Source organism: Anguilla anguilla, chromosome 13, assembly GCF_013347855.1.
Source record: "Anguilla anguilla isolate fAngAng1 chromosome 13, fAngAng1.pri, whole genome shotgun sequence".
Classification (NCBI taxonomy): domain Eukaryota; kingdom Metazoa; phylum Chordata; class Actinopteri; order Anguilliformes; family Anguillidae; genus Anguilla; species Anguilla anguilla.
The window spans coordinates 10,041,424-10,067,897 of record NC_049213.1 but is presented as its reverse complement, the minus strand read 5'-3'; the positions used below and the strand labels follow the sequence as shown (position 1 = coordinate 10,067,897).

Sequence of the window (26,474 nt, the reverse complement as noted above, 5' to 3'; positions counted from 1 at the left end):
GTTTGTTCTGTAAGTTTTTTGTGCGTTTGTGTCTGGCTGCAACTGTGACTGAACACATGCTGCGATCAAAATCACAAAATGTGGCTTTAGTTCTGAATTCGTTTAGAAATCAGGGGATTTGCCAAAGCAGAAGGTGGAATATGTTAAGTGGACAAATCTCAGAAGAGTAAAATAATCTTCAAGAATGAGCACTAATACAGCTTGTTATTTAATGAGAGAACTAGTTCTTGGCCAAGACAGACTGTCACCCAAGAACTAAAATCATGGCATTACTTCATAGGCCCACAGCCAATCAGGGCAGTGCAAGCTTACTGTATCTTTGCCAACTTAGCTAACCGGTGACAAGAGTGGTACAGTGCCGGAAAAACACAGATGCATTAACAAAATGCACCGCACTTCAGTAGTGAAAGACCCATGCTCAAGTTTTTCGGTAAATATGAGGCTAAAGATAAGAATGTTTTAGCATATTGTTCTCCTTAGTGCTGGTGTTATTTACTGATCGCAGTATTTTATACTCTTAATTCTATGGGTCTCCTCAGGATGGGCACAGAGTCTAACCGCTCAAATATTGTTACGCCAGCAGGATTCGGCTTCAAATTTATTCAGAATCAAACGTTGCCATTCTGAAGGCCTGTTAAAAACAACTGATTGAAACAGCCCAGTTAAAGCTGTTTTCCTACTGCTATGACATCAGATGGGTCTAGTCAAGCTGCAATTAACTGAATCTTTACTGTGAATACAGTAGTCTTTATCCAGGTGGGACCGTTGCTGAGCAGATCCAGATGTGGAGAATGTGCAATTCTGGCAACCCTGCAGCGATTTTGTGTGACAGATGCAGGCAGTGTGGGATTCTGTGATTCTGGCAACCCTGCAGGGTATTATTAAGAAATAGAACAGGCCCATCTGGCAGAAGTAGCCTTGTATTCACAGTGAAGGGTTTCACCTCACAAAATACTTATTATATCCCAAGCCTGTCTACTGAACAAAATTAACACTGTAAGTACAGAATGAACATACAAATTAAAGGAAAAACCAACATAAAGTGTCTTAGTAAGGTGTTTGGCCACCATGAGCCGCCAGAACAGCTTAAATGTGCCGTGGCATAGATTGTACAAATCTCTGGACCTCTACTGGAGAGATGGAACACCATTCTTCCAAAAGGTATTCCAAAATTTGATGTTTTGATGATGGTGGTGGAGGGTGCTGTCTAACATGTCAGTCCAAAATCACCCATAGGTGTTCAGTTAGGTTGAGATCTGGTGACTGCAAAGGCAATAGCATATGATTCACGCCATTTTCATACTCATCAAACCATTCAGTGACCCCTTGTGCCCTGTGGATGGGGGCATTGTCATCCTGGAAGAGACCACTCTCATCAGGATAGAAATATTTCATCATAGGATAAAGGTGACCACTCAGAATAACTTTGTATTGATTTGCAGTGACCCTTCCCTCTAAGGGGACAAGTGGGCCCAAACCATGCCAGAAAAATGCCCCCCACAGCCTAACAGAGCCATCTTCTATACAGTTGCTGACCTATCTGAGTAGCTCAGAAACAGATTTCTCATCCTCTGCCATGCTGTAAAATAAGACTGTTTCACCAGTCTTCAAAAGAAAGCAGGCTATCTATTGGTAAGAATTTGGTGTGCTGTTGCTTTGGCCTGAATGCGTGAACAACGAATGATCTGGTCTGACCTCGACCCACTCGTGTTGACCGACAGATGACCACACCATGAAGTAAAAGTGTCATGAAATGAAAAGTGTTGCCATGAAATAAGAAATAGGACATTTTGAAACATGTCCTTTAATAGTGAAATAGAAATTCATTTAAATGTAACAATGTCACTGTGGAAAAGAGGATGATGAAATGATGTTTGATAGGCTAATAATGAGTTGAGAATTATTTAATTATTTCAAAATACATTGGGATAAAATTCCGCCCAGAATGGTTAATCGAAGCTTCATTGATTCGTTGTATTGTTTTGCCATATAATGTTACGAACGCTGATCTACTGTTCAGACTATTGCGCAGACGAGCTTTTGCACAGCGCAGTCCAGTCCACTGACCCCCAGTCTCATCATGCGGCCGATTCTCGTCGACTGTAATTACCCTCTAGCCGCGGGGCCACGCATGTCTCTCTTCGCTGCCTCGCTCGTCAGTGCGGATGCTGTCAGCTCACTGAATCGGAAAACAACTCAGTTCCTCTGCAGGGGAACATCACTAAAACTAACAGCTTAATCAGCCTGTGTACACTGCTTAACAAACCGAGACTGTTTACAAGATGCGGCCAATTGCCTCTCCGGTCATCAAGTGATTTGTCACAATGACACCTTAGTTCGCGGCCTTTTCCAGGGAATTACACTGCGACCTCACCGGTACAAAATACTCTACAGAACCGACATTGCATTAACAAAGTATGAATGAAATGTATCCCACACGCGTGTGATATAAAATAAATATACATAAAATGCATATTTATTTTATAATAAAACATTAGCTAGAAATATGAGTTTTACACTTATCATCTTTGTCATAAACTGTGTTTTATATAAATATCTGAGTGCTTTTCATTTAATACATTATCTATATCCAACGCGGGTTATTAATTACAATAAAAAACGTGAAACCGTAGCCTAATAAATAGGCTATAACACATATAAAAAGAGACACATTTCGAAAATAAGCTCTTTATGTTGGATCTGTGTTGGATCAATTTTAATATCTATTCATGTTAAGAACATGAAAACACTGAAAGCGGTACATTGATGATTAAAAATGTTACCAACTATGCAATCACTTGATTAGCTAAAAACGTTGATTTTGGTTGCAGATATACGGGGGGAAAAATTGCAGTCTTCATTCGGTTGGTTTAGGCGCCTGCCTCTCCCCCCATTTTGACTGAATAAAGCTGAATATTTTCATTGGTTCATTCCTGGGGGGAGGCCACTCCCATAGTCTTACTCGAGGTGTAGTCAAAGCCACAGATGGAACAATTGTCACGTCTCTATTAAGTGATTTATTCTCTGCATCAAGAGGAACAAACAATTATTCATGCAAACTAATTTGAGCAAGCTAATTACTCAAATCCCTTGGGATAAATGTTAAATTTAGATTGGGATAAATTAAAAATTTCTATCCATTACGCCCCCCCCCCCCCCCCCCCCCCCCCCCCATGTGACACAATGTGCATCTGTTAAGACCAAAACAGGATCTCTTATTGCCTACCACATCCACAATCTTGTAAATATAAGAACATGTCACAGTCAGTAGACATGTTACTGAGAAATATGAAGAAAGCTGTCTGGACAGGCAGATGTGTTAAGAACTCGTCTATTGGACAAACAACTTATTTTTCAGAGAATTTAAAATCTCAGTTTTGATGATGTGTGCAGCCTGTATTGCGTTAAAATGTCATTTACAACTGTAAAAGCTATCTTTGTTCTTTCCCAGATTAGGTCTATCCACTTTAATAATTACTAAATATCAGTCAGCATCCAATTTGGCCATTGCCTAGAGATGAAATCAATGAAAGGATCTGCACCAGTTTAACTGTAGAATTATAAGCATTTAAAGTATAAGAATACATAACAAAGAGAACAGGCTATTCAGCACATTCGCTTACATACTAGAGAGTATCTAGCATTGTATCAAGCCAGGACATGAATACACCCAGGGTGTCTGCCTATACGAAAGTACCCTGTAATCTGTTTCATGGATTGAAACCTCTGTAAAGTATATACTACTTCTCAATATCCACGCATAACTTTGCCCCCCTAGTTCTACTGACAGACCTCAGTCTGAAAAATATTTTACTGTTCATTTTGATAATCCCTTTAATAAATTTAAGAATTCAAACAAATCCCCCTTGATCTCCCTTTGCTTAGCCTTTACTTACAATTAGCTATGTTGGTCAACCGAGAAGTGAATTCTCATTTGTGAAATTTCAACATTTCAAAAATAACAGACCCGTGACATTTTAGTCATACTATTAATGTACATTGTGCATATAGCTAAATACACAATGGAGTAACAGTGAGGAACAAAATGAGAGCACTATGAGAAGCACTATGTCTCTCCAATGCCCACTAACATCTCCTCTATATTCTCCCCCCCTCCCCCCCTTTTTTTCACGGGGCTGTCTGTTTTTTGTTTTTCAAAAAAATAAATAACTGCAAACATCTGAAGCTCAGCACGTAGTCATTATTATAGCTGAAACTGTACTGTTGCAATGAACATGTCTCAAGGAGAATACTTACACAAAGCCTGCAGGATGTGCAGGTAGTTGCTGATTAAACAATAAAATAACCATCAGATGGAGAACTTTTCACCATTATTATTTTTCATTTTGAAAAATCCTTTGAAATATCTGTAAACAGCATGTCAATCATAACACTCTAAAGCGATTTAAATGTTTTTTTTATTTCTTTTTTTACATTTGTTCCATTGTATTTATCCCCGGTTTCACTCTAACCCTCTGGTGATGATGAATATGCGTAACCCAAAGCTGAAAAGTTGACCGTTCGATGTCCACTGCTACACAAAGCTGGAGTGCTTACTAAGAATGTTTTACTTTGAGCGCAAACTTGATAACAAGCATATTGTTCGCTTTCTTCATAGCCTTCTTGGAAATGAATCCATTTGCCGGTTTGACGTGCTGACTTTTTTTATGCCTGGTCCTCACTGATGCACTTGCTCCTTTCTGATTGAGGGCCAGCGCAGGTTCAAATTGAACTCGCTCACAGCCGAGAGCTAAGTCCGTGTGCAGGTGGCCACGGGACTAAGAACAGCACACGGGACGGCGCGGTGGCGTTTAAGGCTTTAATGAAGAAATGGGAACGTCTGACGTTTTATTTTGCGTGAAGTGGCGGAAAGATAAATTCAGGAGCCCGTGGGGTTCCCTGAGGAGTCGTGAAAATCTGATTAGAGCAGAGAGATTTATGAGAAGATCTGGGAGCCGGGCACGGGCAAACATTTGTGCAGAAGCCTTGCAGCTTGCAGCTCTGCTGCTTGATCAAGATAGCAGAATCGAAGTGCTAATTTATTAGTACTGGCTAATGTGCATCAGGATGTGTACACGTTGAAAGCCATTAAAATGTAAAAAGTGCACATGCGCACACACGCGCGCACACACACGCACACAGAACACACACACGCACACCCACACAAGCACACACATGCACGCACACACACACACGCACACACACAAACTTCCTGTTTGACAGACTCCTGTGCACACACATCTGGTCATATCCTAGTGAGGACCTGATTTGCTTTGGCATCAGTACGAGGATAAATGCTTGTATTTAATAATGCACTGGTATCTACTAGCTAATCCAAGCAGGGGCGCCACCGGGGATTTTGGGCTCAGTGAAAAGACCTCACGTTGGGCCCCTTCACCCCAGAAAATTGCATGTTCTAATATTTTTGGAGGGCTCCTGTCAGTCAAGGCCCTTGGAATCATCCTAAACTCCCCCGCTTAAAGAACCCCTGAATATGAGGCTTGCATCAAAAAAAACACATTTTTGTCAGAACAAAAGGTTTCATTGATTTTGGGAATCTGGCATTCCTTCCAGTCCCCTTCCACACCGGCTCTCCCCTGTGGCGTGTCCACCGAAAGCACTTAGTTCTGGTTAAACCCAATGCCGGCTATGGTAAATGCTGGTGTGCCGGTTCATTAAGTCCAGACAAGCGATTAATGAAACGCACTGCGTGCGATGCTGGTTTTGAGCAGGGATCCGGCTGCGAGTTTAACCGGCGAAAGGGCAGCAGGGCAGCAACGGCACGGTCCCCGCGTGATAACCCAGCCTTATTCATTGCCATGGCAACGTGTTTCTCAACTCGAATTCTTGAGTTGCCGTGATACGCGTTTTTGCGAAGATTCTCATTCACACAGGTACAGCAACCGCTGCAGTCCGCCCCCACACTCCTCCAGTCAGCCACACGAAGACATTGTCTTTTCACACTGAGGCGAAAGAAAGCAGATCTTACCAGTATCTATGTGCATTATTACATTATTATATATTATTATTATATGGTCCAACTGTACACAGAAAAAACAAATGATATTTAAATCTAAAACGCTGTTGCATTGATATTGATAGGCCTATTTGTAAAAATGCTATTGTACACATAGAAACAGATGGTTTTCTGATCCCTTAATGCGTAAGTTTGAAGACAAAACCAAGTTTCCAATGACTATAGGATGTGTGCTTCAACATCTTTAAGGCTGAACGTTCATTTTGTTATGAACAGATTGTACTGTATATATTATTTTAAAAAAGCATTAAATACACTGTGGCACTAAATAGTCTGGGTTTTTTTTACAGAATGAGCACAGTGAAATGCCGAGTGTTTATTTAACAGAGTTTGTGCGAGTCCACAAGGGGTCTAATGCACTCTTATCAGCAGTGAGCACTGATAGAGTTGGCTACATTTTAATGTGTGGGAAAATACCTTGAAAGGGCTTGGCAACTGGTCACTGGTGCACAGTAGTAGAAATCTGTCCGATTTAGCAGATGCTCTTATCTAGACCGACTTGCACAACATTTTGCAAAGCATTTACATTGCATCCATTTACAGCTGGATATATACTGAAGCAATGCAGATCAAGTACCTTGCTCAAGGGTACAACGGCAGTGTCCTAGCCAGGAATCGAACCTGCGACCTTCAGGTTAAAAGACCAGTTCCTTACTCATATTACATTGCCACCTGCAAGCAATGTATCACCCCAGTGGCTATACATTGCTTGTGTTTAAATGATGATGATGATGATGATGATGATTATTATTATTATTGTTATTTTCTGTAAACTGGATATGCTGGAGTTCATATTTTTATTTTAAACAACTGAGGATTTTCCTGCCACCACTTATACACACGCACTCACATAGGCCTAAAGTCTCATCTGAGAGAACAAGCCTGTTCTTTTGGTAGACACTGTGTGAAGGCAGCTGTAGGTCTGCTGTACATTAACCGAGTTAGTGAAATTTCCCAGGATTTAAAAAAAGGTAAAAAAATTTAATAAAAAAATCTGTGCCGAGGAACAGACCCAAGTTTAACCGGGAAAAAGCACCGTGAACGATGTTCTAGCTCATCCCTGACATCAAATCTGCGCAAAGTTCCGTTCCGATTTCTCTTTTTAAATTTCTATGGTGCGGCCAAAAAAAGTGGCAATCAGCGTATAGTCGTGTTCTCCTCATCTTGGCTGGACCTCACCTGCAGTTCCTGGTGAGGTTCTATTCGGGTCACGTCGCAAAAGGAAACAGCCCGGATGTGGTGGGCTTGTAAACACTGAGGATAATTGGGAGCTGCTACATTAGGGCCCTCTGAGCTTTCTCTCCCCGGCCTGAGCGCCTCTTTGTCTCCCTGCGGCCGTGTACCACGCTAAAGTGGGCCCAGATGCCGTTAATAACGAAAACGCGCGTTTCAGCCGACAGCAGTGCACCTCATCAAGTTCTAATTAGTCCGGTCCCATCTGTTACCCCCTGCCACCCTCCCACCCACCCCCACCCAGGAGTGGATGGGGGCGTAAAAGCCACTGGCCCGGGGAGCTGCCCCAGGGGTAATGGAACTGCACGCGTCCTTTTCTAATCCCTTTTATCCTCATTGATATTTCATCGTGACGCTATTTTTTGGTCCCGTTCCTGCGAAATCAATCAACAAAAATTTGCATTTCAAAACAGGAACGCGCCACCTTTTCCTTTTCAAATGTTTTTTTTTTTAATGGTCTCGATCTGAGCTCGTGTCTAATCAGTAAAATCTGACTTTTTTTTCTCCTTCAATTTTAAATCAATAAGTTAGCGGACTAATTAACGAAAAGCGAAAAGCGCTTGAATAGATGTTGCTTTTAAGGTCGGCTTTATCGACCCCAACGTGAAAGTCAAATTTAAGTTTGGCAGGACGAGCGAACGTCGTTAGAGGCCAGGGTGTCGATGCTTTATTACTTGGTACAAGCCACAAGCCGCCAGCCTTCATTATCCCCCAGGGCGTACAGTAACACTGGATAGAAAAATGTAATCAAAACAAAGGCAATTGACCGATAGTGAATCACATTCTCATTTCCCTCATACACCCCACGGGCCAAAGCAGAGGACAGTGTCACATTAAAATGGATCCAGACCATAAAAGAAGGGCAGACAAACTGTCACAGCTGAATTTGAAGGACATCTCAGGTGACGTATGTGTGAATCACGTGTAGGTACATTATGTGTGGAGCCCTGTCTCGAGAAACACTGAGAGTTGAAATGGCTTCAGCTTTAGTTTCTGGTTTGTTCTACAGCGCCATCTGTTGTATAAAACATGCATGACCTCAGGCCACAGATCATTGTGTACAGTCCTTTCATCCCACCCAGGCAGTAGTACTTTGTACATGTTGCAAAAATATAAAAAAAGTATACTATATGGCCAAAAGTATGTGGACACCTGAACATCACATTCATATGTGCTTATTGAGCATCTCATTCCAAAACCATGGGCATTAATATGGAGTTGGTCCCCCTTTGCTGCGATAACAGCCTCCACTCTTCTTGGCAGGCCTTCCACTGATTTTGGAGCACGGCTGCAGGGATTCGCTTCCACTAAGCCAGAGAGCATTAGTGAGGATGGGCACCCATAGGGCAATAAGGACTGGCTCACAACTGGCTTTCCAATTAATCCCAAAGGTGTTGGATGGGGTTGAGGTAAATGCTCTGCGCATGCCAGTCAAGTTCTGCCATACCATTCTCGACAAAGCCATTCCCATATGGACCTTGCTTTGCGCACCAGGGTATTGTCATGCTGAAACTGGAAAGGGCCCTCCCCAAACTGTTGCCACAAAGGTGGAAGCACACAATTCCCTAGAATGTCATTGCATGCTGTAGTATTACGATTTCCCTTCACTGGAACTAAGGGGCCTAGCCATCACAAAACCATGACAAAAAGCCCCTAGACCGTTAATCCTCCTCCATGAAATTTTACAGTTGGCACTATGCATTTGTGCAGGTAGCATTCTCCTGGCATTTACCAAACCCAGAATCCATCAGACTGCCAGATAGTGAAGTGTGACTCATCACTCCAGAGAACGTGTCTCCACTGCTCCGGAGTCCAATGGCGGTGTGCTTTACGCCACTCCAGCCGACACCTGGCATTGCGCATGGTGACCTTAGGCTTGAGTACGGCTGCTCGGCCATGGAAACCCATTAGTTGAAGGTCCCGAGTTATTGTGCTTCAGGTGCAGTCCGTACACAGGCATGGCTGTAACTGCTGAAGACTGAAACTACTGAAGAATTTAATAAAAATGAAAAGTCCTCTTCTGTCCTTAAAGAGCTGATCAGACCAGTTTTAGCTGATGATCGGCGAAAAAAAAAAAAAAAAGAAAAAAGGTAAAGTTGGGTAGCACAGTCGCCTCACAGCAAGAAGGTCCATAGTTTGAGCCCCAGCCTGGGCCTTTCTTTGTGGAGTTTGCATGGTCTCCCCGCATCCATGTGGGTTTCCTCCGGATACTTTGGTTTCACCCGCAGTCCAAAGACATGCACGTAGGCTAATTGGAGACTCTTAATTTCCCCACAGGAATGAGTGTGTGAGTGAATGGTGCGTGTGCCCTGCGATAGATTGGCAGCCTGTATAAGGTGCATTTGCCTCTTGCCCAATGCATGCTGGGAGAGGCTCCAGCACCCCCAGGAACCCTGCCCAGGATAAGCGGGCACAGATAATGGATGGATGGAAGGAAGAGGTTTCATAGTTTCTTGAACGACATTCCTCTGACCACAGAGCATAAGGAATGTCAAAATCTGATATAGCATTCAGTATATGTACATATACATTCAATATGCAGGCCAAAATACAGGAAAATTGATGTACAAAGCGAAATCATCAAAAACATTGCAAGTGCTGTTGTAGACCGACACGTTATTTTTATTTACTTTACAACACAAGAGATTTCAGAGATATTCTCAAGCAGAAGGTGATTGGGTTGGGGAAAAAATAACATCAGTGGCAGATGTTTTCCTTCTCCGGTCTAAAGATTTCTGACTATACTGCGACTACAATGATTCACTTTCTTGGTTGCATAAAAAACCGTTTCCCAGTTGATCTTTAGCAGCAACATACATTGGAAAATAATAGTATAGAAAGTATTTAAAGTATGGAGTAGGATTAGTTTCCACAATGCATCTTCTAAAATCGAAAATATCCAAAATGTCAAACCCGCCCACCTGCAAAATCTTTGACTCGACAATGATTTGTTCCAAAAAAAAAAAAACAAAAAAAAAAAACTGCTCACAAGCTAGAATCCCCACCATAAAATATTCATGACCCTGGTTTCGAAACTCGTGTTTCACACTGAAAGAGAGACAAAATGGCTTTGAAAAGGTTCACATGAAAGCACTCAGAACACAGTCTGAACTCTCCCATCAGGCTCTTGTAATCGGGTTAGAGCACCGCGCTCGTTCTGTAAATCTGGGACGCTACAGCGCTAAGATCCACTGCCTCCACAAAAGCTTGCGGTTGGTTCCGCATCAAACAAGATACATCAAAATATTAACTTCAAGTGGTCACTGAAATGGTCACCGATTCAAGTTTCCAGCATGCAAGTTTGAATGACTCTTAAGAAATGGAGGATAACACGCACTGCAACACTGTTTACCACCTCTGCACAAACACAGACTCGTGCTAACGTGCTACACAAACCACATCTGGAGCTTTGGAGGGAAAAAAAGAATCAAAATCAACAGATTAACCCGCTCAATTTCATTTACCTTCTTGCAGATGCAGACAAAATGATTGAGGACTTCAATCCAGCCGCTGCATAAACACGGTCACCCTCAGACATAACATCTGGACTTAAATAAAAACAAGAGCTAGTTTAGTGCGAATTAATACACTTGGCACAGAAACGTCATGAAAATGTACTCTTGAAATGTAACAGGAAGCAGACGGTCTGTATGGAAGTGAAGATGCTGTAACCTGGATGTAATATAACACCACGCCCAATGGCAGCACAAAGCATGACTTGAATAACTCTTTGTTACGATGATCTTGGCGGTCTCGTGCCCCCTCGTTACCACGACTGAATCTTTCGATATAGAAAATGTGTCGTTAAGCACAGGCTATTTTAGGAGGGAAACCCAAAATTGCCATTAAATTATAAAACAGATGCTAGGATAACTTGAGCAAAATAGACTGTACTGCTTATAATAACAAGACAGCTTGTAATTTCTACTTGGGAGAAATTGAAAATTCTGTATATCCTTCACTAATGACTGTGTACTGTAAAGACGGCAAGCGTGGGAAGTTTTGAACAGCCAACAATACTGCAACAGTTGGTCCTTTACCTTTTTTGTTAAAATGTGCAACCACAGACACAGAAGGGGCCTTCAAAAAATGCCCTTATTTTAGCGAACGCAGTGACACATGCCCATGTAAACACGTTTCTACTTGTTAAAACCATACGCGTGATTACAATAGTTCATAATGTGATACCACCATGCCGTCCTTCCTCTGTAGCCAAGGCCAGGATTACTATAAAAGCCTCTGTCTGTTTCAGGCAGACAAAGAGAGCGTGTTCCCTGTCAGAGTCTGCTGGTTTACATTAGATCAGTCACTACATAGTCCATTCTTTACACGTAACTGTACTGTTTACTCAAGAGCGAGCGGCTTTCTCACCAGTTCCTGTTGGTGTCCAATGCCCAGTGTTTAAGAAAGTCAATACTCATCACGGGTTGTTCAGATGTGTTCACTTTGAAATGAATTGCCAAAGCTGTAACGTTCGTCTGTGTTTGCCTCCAGATGAAAACAGAGATGAGTTCATAAAGATTGCACCAAGAGAGCATCAAGTTTTATAAAAAAAAAAAACCAAAGCAACCATTAGCCATTTTTAGGCAACTAAGACAGGGCCTTCCCTTTAAATGTCCTGTCCATGTTGCCTACAAATGGCTAATAACTGAGATTTTTATGTTTCCGCGCTTCCTTGATTAATCTGTATGGCTGACTGAGAAAGCGAAGCAAGCAACAGATTCAACAGCGCTCACATGACCTGATCATGTGACAGAGGAGCCAAAACAACAGCAGGTAAGTCCCACCCACAGTAGCTCAATAGACTGATTCAAAAAACACTGGTTCAATAAAATTAGACAGTCCGCCTACCAATACATTAAATTTGAATCCATATACATTTTCAAACATGTTTGAACAGGGAATTGAATAAATTATACCAAGATTTATAATGGTGGGAGGGGAAGGGGGGTATGTAGTCTCAAAACACCATAGCATCTTAGCTGACTGCATGAAGCCTTGTCGACGCATTCCTCCAAAAACAGGCATTTATGGCCCATGGGCTGTGCTTCTTATCTCTGTTTTGAGGCTACACCAAAACTGCAGGTCAGGCAACAGAGAGTGCATACAACAGAGCCAGGCGCTACAGTACACACAACCAAATGAACCCAGCCTCGGTAGCCATTATTATATTACAGCAGGTTAGAATTTTTTGGGATACGTTTCAGACGCAAACACAGCAATGGCCATTTATTTCTATAAAAAAATATCATTGTATATTCTCATGGAAACATGATCGGAGAGATTAATCATTCTGTTGCCGGGGGTGACTAAGCTCTTATTTTCCGGGGAATCGAGGACACCATTTTGGAGCGCCTCCAACATCCACCGCTCCGCAATCAGAGACTCTAAAATGGCTCTTTTTCCGGGAACGCGCATCCCTTTTTTAGTTTTAGTGAAGAAAGCAGGAACTTCAGTTAGGTAGGTAGGCTGACAGTCCGCATTTCGACAGAATGTACAGGTTCATAAATAAATACCTTGACAGTTTGGAAAATAAAACCACCCTGAGGAGGGCAAACGCTGACAGTTAAGACTCAGCTTATCGACCCCCCCCTCGCAAAAGGGCACCGACAATCACCGAACCCATCTCTTCCCCGCAGCCGCGAATCCCGCCGCGGTCCCAGTCGCCACCACGGTTACGGCGAGTAGGTTTCGGCACCGGGCGGATCCTGGCGGCGCCGGCGCTGGGCGTCGGGGGGAGGGGGGGGGGGGGAAATCAGAGGTTGGACTTGGGCCCGGTGTTGACCGGGATGGCCCTGAGCTCGGTCCGCATGCACAGGTACTCCCCGATGACGGCCATGAGCGCCATGCACACCATGTTGACCAGCCACCAGGACAGGGCGGCGGGCAGGCGGGCGTTGTACGCCCAGCAGCCCACCATGTGGAAGAGGTGCACCGTGACGGTGAAGTCCAGGCACTGCTTCCCGCGCCGGATGAAGAACCACAGGCCCAGAGCGCTGTCGGGACGGACGAGAGAGCACACGCACGTTTCTGATTGGCCCAGACAGTTTCGTGTGTGATTAATACATTTTTTAATATATTTATATTTACTGACAACCCGCTGGCTTTACAATGGCTGGCATGGGGTTTGTGGTTTTAACTAAAAACACATTTGTGTAACTCCAAAGAAACAAGTACAGTGATGTCATGCCTCCAGGAATTGTACCAGTGTATATTACCTGATGACATTTAATCTTATTTATGGTCAGAACCGTTTCCTGTGATGCATACAGCCTGGGACCGCTAAGTTCAATTAAAGAAGTGACAGGACTTCCAAATTACTGAATGAGAATGAGTGGATATTACTGAATTACTGAATGTGCTTGTGCCATTCCAGCTTGCTGGGAAGAAAAACAACGAAACTGATCAAAAAATGGTCTTCAGGGCACCTTGACCAACTACGTTTAGACAAAGTTTGTCTAAGTTAGTTTGTCTAAAAATTGTCGGTGAAAGTACCAAGAAGACCATTTAGGTGTGACTACTTATCATCTGCACCTCAAATTACCTTCCCTCTTTCACCTCAATCTGTGCCATCGGTAAATTCAGGATTGATACATAAATTTCATTAATGTACTTCAAACTCTCTTGGTTCATAGTCGGACTCGATTAAAGCTCTGCCTCCCACACACCTACCATGTCAGAGAGTTCAGAATGAACGCCATCATGGAGAGCCGGCCTTGGAGCGTAGAGAATCCAAGAACCTGCCGGAAAAAGAAACGGTACCGTTACAGACCCTCTGCAGAGCCCCGCAAACACGCGACAGGGCCAGGGGGGCCGCAGGGACGGTGACGCACGCAGGGACTCGCCTCGTAGCTGAAGATCTGGTCCAGCGAGCGGCTGTTTTGCACGAGGCCGTCCACGCCGGCCAGCCACAGCCCCAGGAAGCTGTAGTAGATGCACTGCATCAGGAGGATCTGCGACACGATCAGGACCGGGTCCCAGATGTAGCTGCGGAAATTACCCGCCATTCCGGACCCGGGGAGGGGCGGAGCACGGCCGACGAGAGCGGGCGCTAAGGTCGCCCGACACCTACCCCAACGCTCCACTCAGCCAACCCCTAAAACTGACACAGCACAAATTACACTATGTAATAATAGCCTCTCTATGCAACTCAGTTTGGAAAAGTTGCATTAATAACTTATTTAATGAATACCAAATATATTTCCAGTCATAAACTCATACAGACAGACACATATATCCAGGCAAACTTCCTGATTAGCTGTGAGAGGTACCTAAGAAATGCAAGACCCTTCCATGCTCGATTGGGAAAAGAATTGTAGATTCGAGTTTAGATCAAAAGAGAACACGGGTAACGTCGTAAAATGGGCGTGACCACGAGGCTGAGGGTTCGATTTGCAGGTAGGACACTGCGACTTGAGCAAGGTAACGCTTTTAACATACAAAATTCCCCACAGTTATATCACTGCTATATAGGCAAATTATTTATTTCGATAAAATAGCAATCGGTACATAAATTGGTATGTGGACACTGTGTGACAGGTTAAACTGTGCAAAAGTTCAGCTAGCTAGACAGATAATAGTCCAATCTGTCAATCTGGTAACACTAGCTAACATTGTAAGAGCGAACTCTTCAATTCACATTGCCAGTGATGGCGATGAAGCAACGAAAGGCCCAGGCTTCCCTTTCATACCAGTAACATTTACCAGCTTAAGTAGCCAACATTAAATAATCGCAATAGAAAGATACTTTAGTGTTAGCCAGGTAACTAAACAAGTTAACGAATTCAGTTAATCAGATACACGTATTTGACTTGTTAAATTAGCTTTTACCCACCAACGACTGGCTATAAGGTTCTCTACCAACACTCACAAACGTTGGCAAACAACATCAGCTAATGTGTACTTAGCTAACCACATAAAGACGAACAAGACTGTTCCAATACTTCATAAACCAATCTAGCTAGCGATACAACTAAGCGAACATCAGCACGCTAGCTATGTCACTTAGCCAACTAAGCTATCACTTGGCTACTTACCTTGCGCTAGCAATTTCTTGCTAAAATATTGCGATGCGAAATGGAGCAAACAGAATCAATCCGTTCCCCTGTTTAAATCCAAGGGGCATGAAAATGAGTCTCTGATTATCTTACAGTTATCAGTCGACAAACAAATATTACATTAAGTTAGAGACCTATTCCAAATCGACAACAACGCACAAAACCTGACACGATAAAGTTGGGGCAAAACAGTGAGCATGGCGTCAGACACGGGCAACCCTTGAAAGACTATTGGATCTTGCGTAAGAAATACTGCCCTGCGATTGGATGACCTTTTCCTGTTTACAGGAAATCGTTTTTCGTTTGCTGGCGGACAACCATAGAAATGTGACAAGATTCAATATTCCATGCATCAAGAAAAGAAAGTATCCTGCCCCTTTCCGACAGCTGACTACCCTATCATCAGCATAATTACAGGAGAGACAATAGAAAAACTAATAAAATAAGACATGTTCTTATTTAAAAAAATACGTTGTATTTAGTGTTAGAGGATGAAAACACTCACACTCTCTCTGTTTATATATTTAGCACGTCACTTTTGGGTCCATTTAGGTACCTGTCAAACTCCTGCAAATCACAGTTTGTCCAAGACATGGATCCTCATGTATACCACTGCTGACAGCTCAGTTTCACCCTCTTGTAGGGTAGAAATGCCGATAATCACATGGGTCAACGTGCCTTCCCTCCGCATCTGTAATTCATTGTCTGTGCACCAGAGGGCACAATTTCCCAGCACATCAACTCTTTCATCGGTAATGAAAACAAACAGAATGAGGATGCCTCGGTGTTCTTTTGACAATATTATTATTATTATTATTAGTACTATTGGTAAGATTGAAAAGATTTGATCTTTTTGAGGCAGATCTGTTTAACTGACTCCTTACCCAAAATAATAACGATTTAGTAATTAATTTAATTTAAGTCAATAATAATCATAAACCACAGCAAATTTCGTTCATGCTTCCTGATATTTTGAAAGATAGCTAATATTTTTTGTAAGTCTCAGCGACTCAGCGAAATGTAATGTAAAAAGTTTATTCAGTGGCTTTAAAGCTGATAATAAATTTAAGAGCCACTGAATACACGGCAAACATCAAAGAAACGAAAAGTGTAATACTGAGAATTATTGAATGTTCTTTGTGGTACCACTGTGTTAAAGCATTATTGCTGTCAATACATATGAGTGACAGAGTGTCCCTATAAGATCTGTTTAATATATTGCAAAAAGCACAGATGTCCCCTGGGGATCTTATGAAAAAGGCTGTCTGTCTCAGAATGCTGGAAATGTGATATTGATAAAGTACTAATAAAGTTTATCATTGTTTTAAAATATGATTCATACTCAAGACTTTGGACTCAAGGTTTAGTATTTAATGACGGTAAACTGAAACTGGTAACTTAAGCTGAGAGCTACCAACCCAGTTCACTTTATTGGTAGAGCATCAGACTTTTAATCTGAGGTCTTAAAAGTGTCACGAAGCTACATAGAGTAAGCTAGCCCCCTATATCTCACCAGTTTTGGGACAGTTTTTGGCACTCCTCCTGGCTACACAGGACACTCATCCAGACCCAGGACAGGGAGCTCAATGCTTCATTTCATTTCATCTCTCATCCTCAGGCCAGAGGCGTGGAGACCGCACCCAGCATTCCCTTAGCCCGCTGGACGCTACATGTGGAAACGGGCAGTTCGTAATGAGCCCACGACAGCCTGTGTGCGCGCGAAGCATTAGCAGCTCCGCGGCTCGTTTGGAACAGTCGGCGGGCCGGCCTGCCTGCGGTCAGCCAGCGCTTCAGCCCCGTTCTGCCACGGCACCCCACCGGCGTTCCCCCCCCCCCCCCCAGGGGCCCCGGGCTTATTCGGCCTCGCGCGAGACTGCGGCCGTTTGAAGCGCCTGCCTCCGTGTTGTGTTTGGCTTGAGCAGCTCCTGAGCGTAGCCCAAGGCCCAGAGCCTCTCAAGGCACATGTCCTAAGGTTTCTCCTAATCCTTTGTCTACTGTTGACGGACTCCATTGGAAGGGACAAACGGCTGGCAGTTTTTTTATACTCAAAGCATATGTTTTGGTACAGAAGCTCCGAACAGACCATCGCTTTTTTTAGAGAGGGGAAAAAAGAGAGGGGTCTCGTGAAAGTTGGCAAAGTGATGGACAGCTAGCGGGCAACCTCCTCCTCCTCCTCCTCCTCCTCCTCCCAGGAGATCTGCCAAACCATCCCTCTGCTGGGCCCAGGGTCCCCTTGGTCTTTTAACCTCAGACCTCAGGCCACTCCTTCTGTTCCCATCTCCACCCCCCCCCCCACCCTCCCCAAAGCATGTCTGTGCATCCAAAATGTTACCACTCTGAGGAATTCCACCCTGATCTGCTACCACTCTCAACGTGCTCCAGTTCTTCTGTCTCATGTTTTCTGGTTTCTCAGTCTGAAACCTTCTCTTGCCCATCTGTCGCGCAGTGGCTGAGAGACGTCTGGGGCGTCGGGCGCAGGGGTGGTCCATTTCAGGGGGGGTGACCCGGAATTCCTGGAGATGGCAGACGCTGAGGGAGGGGGGGGGAGAGGGATAGAGTGATCCCCAAGTAGGGGGGCGAGGGGGAGTTAAACACCTCTCTCTCTGATTTAAGGATAACATCTTGCAGCAAATGGAGAACTGAATGTTCTTATCTTTCAGTTTAATCAACTTACTAAGTCTTAGGACCTCAGGGGCCAAAAATACTCTTATGGATGCCATTTCTATACAAAGTGGCATTTTTCTTCGTATACGTAAGGTACAAAGCGCCTTCTATGTCTTCTGAAAAGAAAATGCTTCAAAACCTGACTGCGGAATAAATGTGTAAACAAGTGCCTTACAGTAAGAGTGACTCCACAGCTTTTAATGAACCAAAGATTTTAATGAATTTTTATTATTCTATTATGCTTGACCTTTAAAAAAAAAAAAAAAAAACCTTATATACAAATCATCGCTAAGGCAGAGGGCAAACTGTAACAGACACATGCAAAGTCCAAAAGCAACCCATACCACTTTATTACATACAGGTTACGCATGAACACTCCGTGAAGGAAAAAGAAAGGAAACAAACGACATATACACCCAGACGCCCCACTTGTGCAGAAGGAAGATCCGGTCGTCCGCGCTCCGCCTCCATCTTTCAGGACGGGTCCCAGTGCTGGCGGGACCTCCCGGGTGGCGAGGTATTTCATAAATTAAGCGATAGTCCCCCTTGAGCGGGTCCCGCGATGGCGCAGACAGGCCGTGTGATCGATGACGCTCATGGATTTTGTGTCAGACTGCGTCCGAGCGACTTGCTGCAGATGGTCCGGCTCTGTTTCCTGGCCTGAGATACTTTTCCGCTGCCCTGCCCCGCCCGTTCATCCCCCCCCCCCCCACCGCAGTTTCAAGCCAGGGCGGGCACGGAGACCGCAACTTCACTTTGAAAAAAGCTCAAAATCAAACAAGACTTGTGCTGTCAGACAGACTTTGCCCACGTGGTCCAATGGATTTGACAGAGTACACACTGCACTAATGATCATATTTATTAGACGTGCCTCTCGTCCTTTACGGTTCTACAAGGTCAAGCAAAGAAAAGGAAAGAAGGAAGTAGCTGCTGCCCAAGATCCAGCTGTGTTTTGGCACTGCCCGTGTATTTATTTTTTATTTTTTTTACCCTGGTCCAATTCAAGATCTCCCTCTCATTTAAAAAAAACCATTTCCCCCCCTTTTTATATTCTCTAACTGTGCCTTTTGGGTTACTGATACACACCTCCACCCCCTGCCCCAACTGCCACACTGCAGTGCTGCACAGTGCTACAGGAAAGCGCTAATGCTAACTGAAGGACAGGTGTAGCTTGCGCTAAGGGTACCCGTCTGTGTCATTAGGAGGAGCTAAGGTAGCGGCAGCCAGAGGAATCCTGGTTGACCTAAACCCACCCTACCCCGTGAGGGAGGTGCTGCGTTTCCGCCGCTGTGGATTCGCGGTTAGAGTCAGCTGAGCCAGAACCGGAGGCCACCATTGGCCCAGCCCGTGCTCTTGGTGAGCTCCCTCACTATTGAAGCCACGCAGGGGCCAGGGGGAGTCTCTCCGAAGGTCTGCTGTTTCCAGTGAATTCGTTTTAGGCTCGTTCTGAAAATTAAATTTTTTGCGATGGCACTTTCAGGAGATGATGTCATAGTGTTCCTCGACTGAAAAACATTCAGATTTTCATTACACCACATTAGCCATGGCAGTGGCATTCAACCATCAAAACGTGCACATTTTTCCCACTTTCCCTTTCATCTGAGCAGGCAAGACTGTCCGTGTTGAGGAGCTGTTTAGTGAGCTCTCTGGTCTTAGTTTCACCCATTCCAGAAACAGAAAAACATACACAACTTTTCCCTTTTCTCATCTCACATGACATTCTTAAGCATAAAAAATGAAGCATGGAACGTGGACAACAGAAAATAAGTCCACCGACTGACTATTCCTACAACTTCGTAAACAATGGCAAACCCCAGACCTATTTATTATGAATTCAGAGAGCCTGAGAGCATTCGGTAAGGCTCTTTGTTGACCACAGCACATTTCCCCAAACTTTCAGCACTCAAAGCAGTCCTAGAGAAGAGAGAGTTGGACAAGACGAACACCAACGCAGTAACCCAGGTCTCTGGAGATACATTAATGATCGCATTCACCACCCACGGCCTTGTGTGACTAAGTGTGGGACTTCTGTCTGCTCTCGTAGTCGTGAATAAAACAGAACAGTTCCCCCGTATTACCATAAAAATCCAGGATTCCTTTCGAGCAGTCCAAGAAATGAAACGAAAAAAAAACAGAAACTGGTTTTCCTCATCAAAGGTCCTCGTTCTGCATTTTCTCTAAATCAACACAGGATGTGTCTCCTTCAATAGAAGTCTTTTTTAAATTACTGATGCACTGAGGCCCAATGGAGGGGGGGGGGGGGGGGGGGGTTCTCAACAATATTGCGATTCCCTGCTCCTCTCTCTTCGTTTTTGCGGTTTATGGGGGGGGGGGCTCGTTGGTCAACTGATTGGTTGTAAAGACACAGGCAGGAAGAGGACGTGTAGATAGGACATCTGGCGCCCACTAGAGGTAGTCGAGCTCCAGTGCATGGCTAAGGGCCTCCAGGTCGGGCCTGCAGGACACTCTCCAGAACGGCATGTTCTTCTGCAACACACAGAGTTGGAAAGACAAACGTCACGACTGAGAATCTGCGCAAAGCTCGCAGCATGAGAACCAAAGACATAACAAGTGTGGTCCCATGCGTACAATTATGCAAATGCCTTGTGTGGTCAGCTTGGAGCCCTTTCTTTGGTGTGATACATAGCCAGAAAATTTGATCTCTTTTTAAAAAACTTTTTATGTGCAGATGAACAGGTTGACCTGCAGGCACTGGCTGGACCAGCAGGGGTCCCTATTGAGTGATGAGATGCAGTAACGCCAGCCGACCGAAACCCTCCCATCCCTGGGTTGACACCAGAGCCAATTGTGCGTCACCATGTGGGGCAGCCCATCACAGTCAGCGCTGGAACGGTCCAGATTCGATACGAGACCGTCCAGTTTGCGCTCCGGAACAGCGCCTTAACAGGATGAGCCACCCAGCAGCCTTGAGTGAAGCTGTTAATAAAATGCTGACCCAGCCTCTTCAGGCTCCGGGACACTCTCTGATTCATACAGTATGTACATCCATTCACGTGTGCATGACTGGACCTGAATCCAAAACTGCTCCCCAGCCGGGCAGACCAACCCCCTTCAGCAAAACTCCATTTGCCTCCATTCACCACCGATCAGTCCTTTGGCGGCGCCCGGAAGCTAAGCTAAGCCCGCAGGTCGTCCCGATGTGCGGATCGCGAAGACGCAAAGGAGGAGGGTAGTTAAATGGAGGCTCGTTTTACCTTCTTCGCCACCGTTTCCTCTTCCACTCCGTCGCCCACCACCACGTACACCGCCCGTCGGCCGAACCGCTGAGTCACACGCTCAAAGCAGCTCTCCTTCCCTGCCGAAAACCAGACGGGACCACAGACACATGACCACAGACCGCTAGCACAAAGAACTGGAAAACAGGCAGTACGGTTATCAACAGACAAACGCACAGCACAAGCTCTACAGCAGGGGCATTCATAATCCTATCAAGACTACCGTCAGATTCTCAGCAAAATATACATAGACATCTGTGCAATTTGCTATACTACAATTAAAGGAAATATAGTTGCATATTTTCCTTATGGGAATAAAACACACCAAAATAATTGAGAACACACAAAGCTCGATTTTACATAAACTAAAATGTAAACCATAACTAACACCCTCACGCATTGTTAGGTATCACACCTACTGCAGACACGCTTGTCTGTGCCAGGGAACACAGTCAGGATATTTCCTGAATTATAGAAGCAAAATGCCTCGCTCACAGATGAAAGCAGGGACTTGTACCCAGCACACTAACTGCTACACCACAGTACTGATGGGATGACGCGTCAGAGGAAATTTAGAAAACGTTAATAAATTGTAAAGGTGGGTATCGCATGGTGTAGCATATGTATTATGCTTTATCATTACTGTATATGATATAATATAATTACAAGTTAGTGCATATATTCGCCGTGACTCTGTGACTGACCTGTCTTTGTGGCGCTGTAGATGTTCTCTATGGGGAAAGCCGCACCCAGGCCATACAGCAAGACCTTGGACAGGGCTGGAATCAGCTGGGTGGTGGTGACCAGCACGTTCACACAGTTTGGCCTGGAAAACAGAATATAATGATTTATTTTTCATTAACAACTGCGCTTTTGGGAGGGGGCCACCATCCAGAATGACCAGCAATGGCAGTGTAGTATAGTGGGTAGTGCATCTCGCTTGTAACCCACAGGTTGCAGGTTTGATTCCTAGGTGAGACATTAGCGTTCTACCCTTGCGCTAGGTATTTAATCTGAATTGCTCCTGTAAATATCTTGCTGTATTAATGCATACTGTGTCAAATGATTTGTAATTCTCTCTGAATAAGTGTCTGCTAAATGGCTGTAATTAAATTCAACAGTGAAAAAAACTAATTTGACTTAGGCTCATTAAATAAATACGTGTAAAGATATCAATGATATTCGACATGTTGAATAAAAATGAAATGAATACGCAAGTAATTGGATAGGCACCTTAATTAAAAACGGGGCTAAATGGTTGCACGTTTTTGAGGACCTACGGGAGGCTGGGGAAGGTTTTCACCTGTGAAAGCAGCAATAATGGCTAAAGGGCTCTTATCAGGACACACAGAGCTGTTTCAGCTGTATGCAGACACGGTGGCTGCAGAAGCTGCTTCGCTCGGCTCTGCCTCACCTGGAGTTGATGAGAGCCAAAGCCCTCAGTGCCTGAGTGAGCCACAGGTCCGTCAGGACCTCCATCTCCCTCCGCAGCTGGAGCCACTCCTCCCGCTTAGGACTGCCCAGCAAACCTGCCAATCACAGCACACAGCGATTCGTTTACCCACAGCTCCTGCCAATCATGGCAAAGAATGGTGCATTCATCTGCGGCACTGCCAATCATAGCACAGAATGGTACATTCATCTTCACCACTGCCACTCGGAGCACAGACTGGTACATTCATCAGCCAATCATAGCACAGAATGGTGCATTCATCTGCGGCACTGCCAGTCATAACACAGATTAAACGTTCATCTGTGGCACTGCCAATCACATCACAGAGTGGTACGTTCATCTGTGGTACTGCCAATCGCAGCACAGAATGGTGCATTCATCAGTGGCACTGCCAATCACAGCACAGAATGGTGCATTCATCTGTGGCACTGCCAATCACAGCACAGAATGGTAGATTCATCTGCGGTACTGCCAATCACAGCACAGAATGGTAGATTCATCTGCGGTACTGCCAATCATAGCACAGAATGTTACATTCATTTGTGGCACTGCCAATCACAGCACAGAATGGTAGATTCATCTGCGGTACTGCCAATCATAGCACAGAATGGTACGTTCATCTGTGGCACTGCCAATCACAGCAGGGAAGACAACAATTTGCAGTAGTGATTGTGGTCTTTGAACTGTTACGAGCCACATCTGATTCTTACAATGAGATTTACGACATGCAGCCATTTCTATCATATATATTCCTAAAGATGGTCTATGATGTTTCGTCTTCTTGTTTTTGGAATATGGAGGTTCCTGTTTGTACCCACCTCCCACATTGTTCTTGTAGGTGTTGTATATCTCCTTGACCCGACGATAGCGGAATGCCAGCTTCCTCATCCAGTCCACCCCCCCATGGACCCCTGACCCCAGGCACAACGTGGCGCCCCCTGCTGGGCTCTGGAAGCCGTCTGCGCCAAAGTTGTATGTGCTGCAATCAGGCAAGAGAACAGGCAACAATGCATCATCGTGAAAAAACTAGGTTCTCATAAATTCTTTTTCAGTCATTTACAAATTTATCAAATAAAAAAAATTTATAATTATAATAATAAATTTGACTAATTATGAAGCCAAACTTGAAAAAAAAAAAAAGATTAAATATGGTACTCTATGAATGTTGGCCACCAAACAGTTCGTAGTATCAGTAATGATTTCTGTAGTCAAATAACAGCAGTAAGCCCATGGAAGAGGAAATACAAAATGGCGGCAAGACGGCAGGAAAACTGGCTGCTGGGAAGAACCAGGTGAGTGTTTCATCGATCCATCCTTATGTGTGCCATAACAAAAAAACAAGTGACAACCGCGAAGAGCTGTCCAGTACAAACAAGGGGTGATTCTGTACGTGCCAGGGATACATATCAAGCAGGATATTTACTGAAGTAAATATCCTGCTGTATGAGTTCAGGTGACGTTCTTTGTTCAAGGGAATAACAGTGCCCCAGCTGGGAATCAAACCTGCAGCCTCTGAGTGAAGAGGACAGTTATACTCTGCCACTGTCTACATGACAAGAAAACCCACAATGTTTGGTTCTCTACACCACAACATGCATTTAAATTGGCGAAACATAAAAAAGAGAAACAGTCAAAATAACTACATCAAACTGTTTCTTTTTTATCGGACTGGGAACGGATCTATAAAATACGGTCCCAAAACATTTATATAACGAAGAAACACACCTGAAGCAGACATATGACACACATATCTGAGCGACAAAATGCCGCAGCCACAGAAATGCTTGTATCTTAACGTATCAAAGAACAATAAATAACAGGAAGTGGCCAAAGTCATTCATTAAAAAAGGGAAGAGAAACATAATGAATTATCCCGGGGAACCAATCACGTCTGGCCCTGTCACCTGGAGAGCAGCAGAGCGGCGCAGACAGAGATTACCCAGGAAGCCGCATACCTCAAGTCCTGCCCGTTGTCATCCGACGCCACGTCGTCAACGTGAACCTGGTCGCATTCCTGAGAAATGAAAGGAACCAGGATATATTAGAGAGAGGGATCTGTTTCAGCTGTGCATGAACAGGCTTCACACCGGGGAGCCTCAGGGAGGGAGGGAGGGAGAGGAGGGGAGAGAGAGAGAGAGAGAGAGAGAGAGAGGGGGGAGGAAGGGAGAGAGAGAGAGAGAGGTGGGGAGAGAGAGAAGAGAGAGGGGGGAGAGAGAGAGCGAGGTGGGGAGAGAGAGAGAGATAGAGAAAGAGAGAGAGAGAGAGAGAGAGAGAGGAGGAAACGTGCTGCGGAGGCCCAAGACAGTGAGGCGCCTTAATTGGGGCGAGGTGACAGCTCACCACCTCCACCTGACGCCGCCGCGCGCTAACGTAAACACAGACACACTGCACATCACCTGTCACTATTGCAATTAATCACGGCACGGAACAACAAAACACTACGAGTCACTCCGCTCGGGGATGTGATCCCTTCAACAGAGGCCTGGCAACAGCGTACAGAGGCGGCACACGGTTCATCTGGATCAGAGGGGTGTAAGTTTAAATCCCTGATGGAGACAGCACGTACATGCTTGATTAAATGCGTAATGTGTATTACCCTAGTAAACTTCAGTCACGTGACAAGGTTGTGTTAGACCTTGTCAGCTGGCGAGGGTGAGGGTGAGGGCATTGAAGCAAACTCTTCTAGGCTTCATTCGTGGATTGTTATCGTTGCTCATAATATGTAGTGTCGCATATGCTTCCCATCTCTCTCTCTCCCTCTCTCTCTCTCTCTTTTCCTTTTTTTCTCTCTCTCACACCCACACACACCCACACACACACGCACAGACACGCACACGCACCCACACACACACGCACACATGCACAGACACGCACACACACACACACACACACACGGACAGACATGCACACACACACACGCTGTTGACTCCTGTCTGATATGGTCCCCTGAAGTGAGACAATGTCTCTGCTTTTCTCATTTCGGCCTACCTTTCTAAATCCCCACTACTAAATCCCCCTCCACCCTTTCCGTCTTGCCGCTGTGCGACCATGACAGTACCTGCTATCATCTTTCAGGCAACCTGAGATAGACCTAGACGTGACTTCATCTGGCTGTCAGACGCATGGACCCTCAGTCCCCCCAACCAGAGCCCCGCCCCAGGGTCCCTCACCCTACCCCTGGGTCCCTCAGCCTGCCCCAGGGTCCCTCACCCTACCCCTGGGTCCCTCACCCTGCCCCAGGGTCCCTCACCCTACCCCTGGGTCCCTCGCCCCATCTCCAGTGCTCAGCCCCAGGTCCCCATGTATACAGACCTGACCGATGTACCACTGTTGCAACACATTGTGCTAATGCTGCTACGCCCAGTGCTATTGCTGCTACACTCAGTGCTAATGCGGCTACACCCAGTGCTAATGTTGCTACGCCCAGTGCCAATGCGGCTACACCCAGTGCTAATGTGGTTATGCCCAGTGCAAACGCTGCCACATCCAGTGCTAATGCTAACACAAGTCCACATACAATGAATACAAAGGCTCAATGGTGCATTCACACTGCTCCAAGAATACTGGTGTAATGCTAGCAATGAACATGATCATGTAATATACATTAAATAAAAAAATATTACATTTAAAATAGATATAATGAATAACCGATTTATTTCCTGGGCCGTGGCCCTCAGGGTTGCTAGAATGTGGCTGCTATTACAATGGATCAACTATTACCACTTATAAATACATATAGCATACAATAGCACATATATTAAAGAACATATAGTTTCACAATACCTGTTTGCAAT

The 26,474-nt window shown here is 44.7% G+C and overlaps 2 protein-coding genes across 5 annotated transcripts in view; both read right to left on the bottom strand.

The window, feature by feature from the left end:
- Nucleotides 1-9,869: 9,869 nt before the first annotated feature.
- sys1 (SYS1 golgi trafficking protein) lies at nucleotides 9,870-15,535 on the bottom strand. 2 transcript variants are annotated; one of them, XM_035389129.1, is made up of 4 exons: nucleotides 15,307-15,535; nucleotides 14,116-14,372; nucleotides 13,943-14,010; nucleotides 9,870-13,266 (listed from the first exon to the last, which is right to left on the bottom strand). In XM_035389129.1, exons 2-4 carry the CDS (start codon nucleotides 14,275-14,277, stop codon nucleotides 13,026-13,028), a joined length of 471 nt encoding a protein of 156 aa, XP_035245020.1. In that variant the 5' UTR covers nucleotides 14,278-14,372; nucleotides 15,307-15,535; the 3' UTR covers nucleotides 9,870-13,025. The 2 variants fall into 2 exon arrangements, with proteins under 2 accessions (XP_035245020.1, XP_035245021.1); XM_035389130.1 differs by having other exon boundaries at nucleotides 13,026-13,266; nucleotides 14,116-14,366.
- Nucleotides 15,536-18,244: 2,709 nt separating this feature from the next.
- eya2 (EYA transcriptional coactivator and phosphatase 2) overlaps nucleotides 18,245-26,474 on the bottom strand; it is a 32,474-nt gene continuing 24,244 nt past the window's right edge. For all 3 annotated transcript variants that reach the window (XM_035386735.1, XM_035386734.1, XM_035386736.1), the window contains 6 exons: nucleotides 24,636-24,694; nucleotides 23,499-23,659; nucleotides 22,642-22,756; nucleotides 21,932-22,053; nucleotides 21,207-21,307; nucleotides 18,245-20,478 (listed from right to left, as the gene is read on the bottom strand). In XM_035386735.1, the coding sequence (XP_035242626.1) occupies nucleotides 20,398-20,478; nucleotides 21,207-21,307; nucleotides 21,932-22,053; nucleotides 22,642-22,756; nucleotides 23,499-23,659; nucleotides 24,636-24,694 (639 nt within the window). In that variant the 3' untranslated portion in view covers nucleotides 18,245-20,397. The remainder of the gene's footprint in view (nucleotides 20,479-21,206; nucleotides 21,308-21,931; nucleotides 22,054-22,641; nucleotides 22,757-23,498; nucleotides 23,660-24,635; nucleotides 24,695-26,474) is intronic.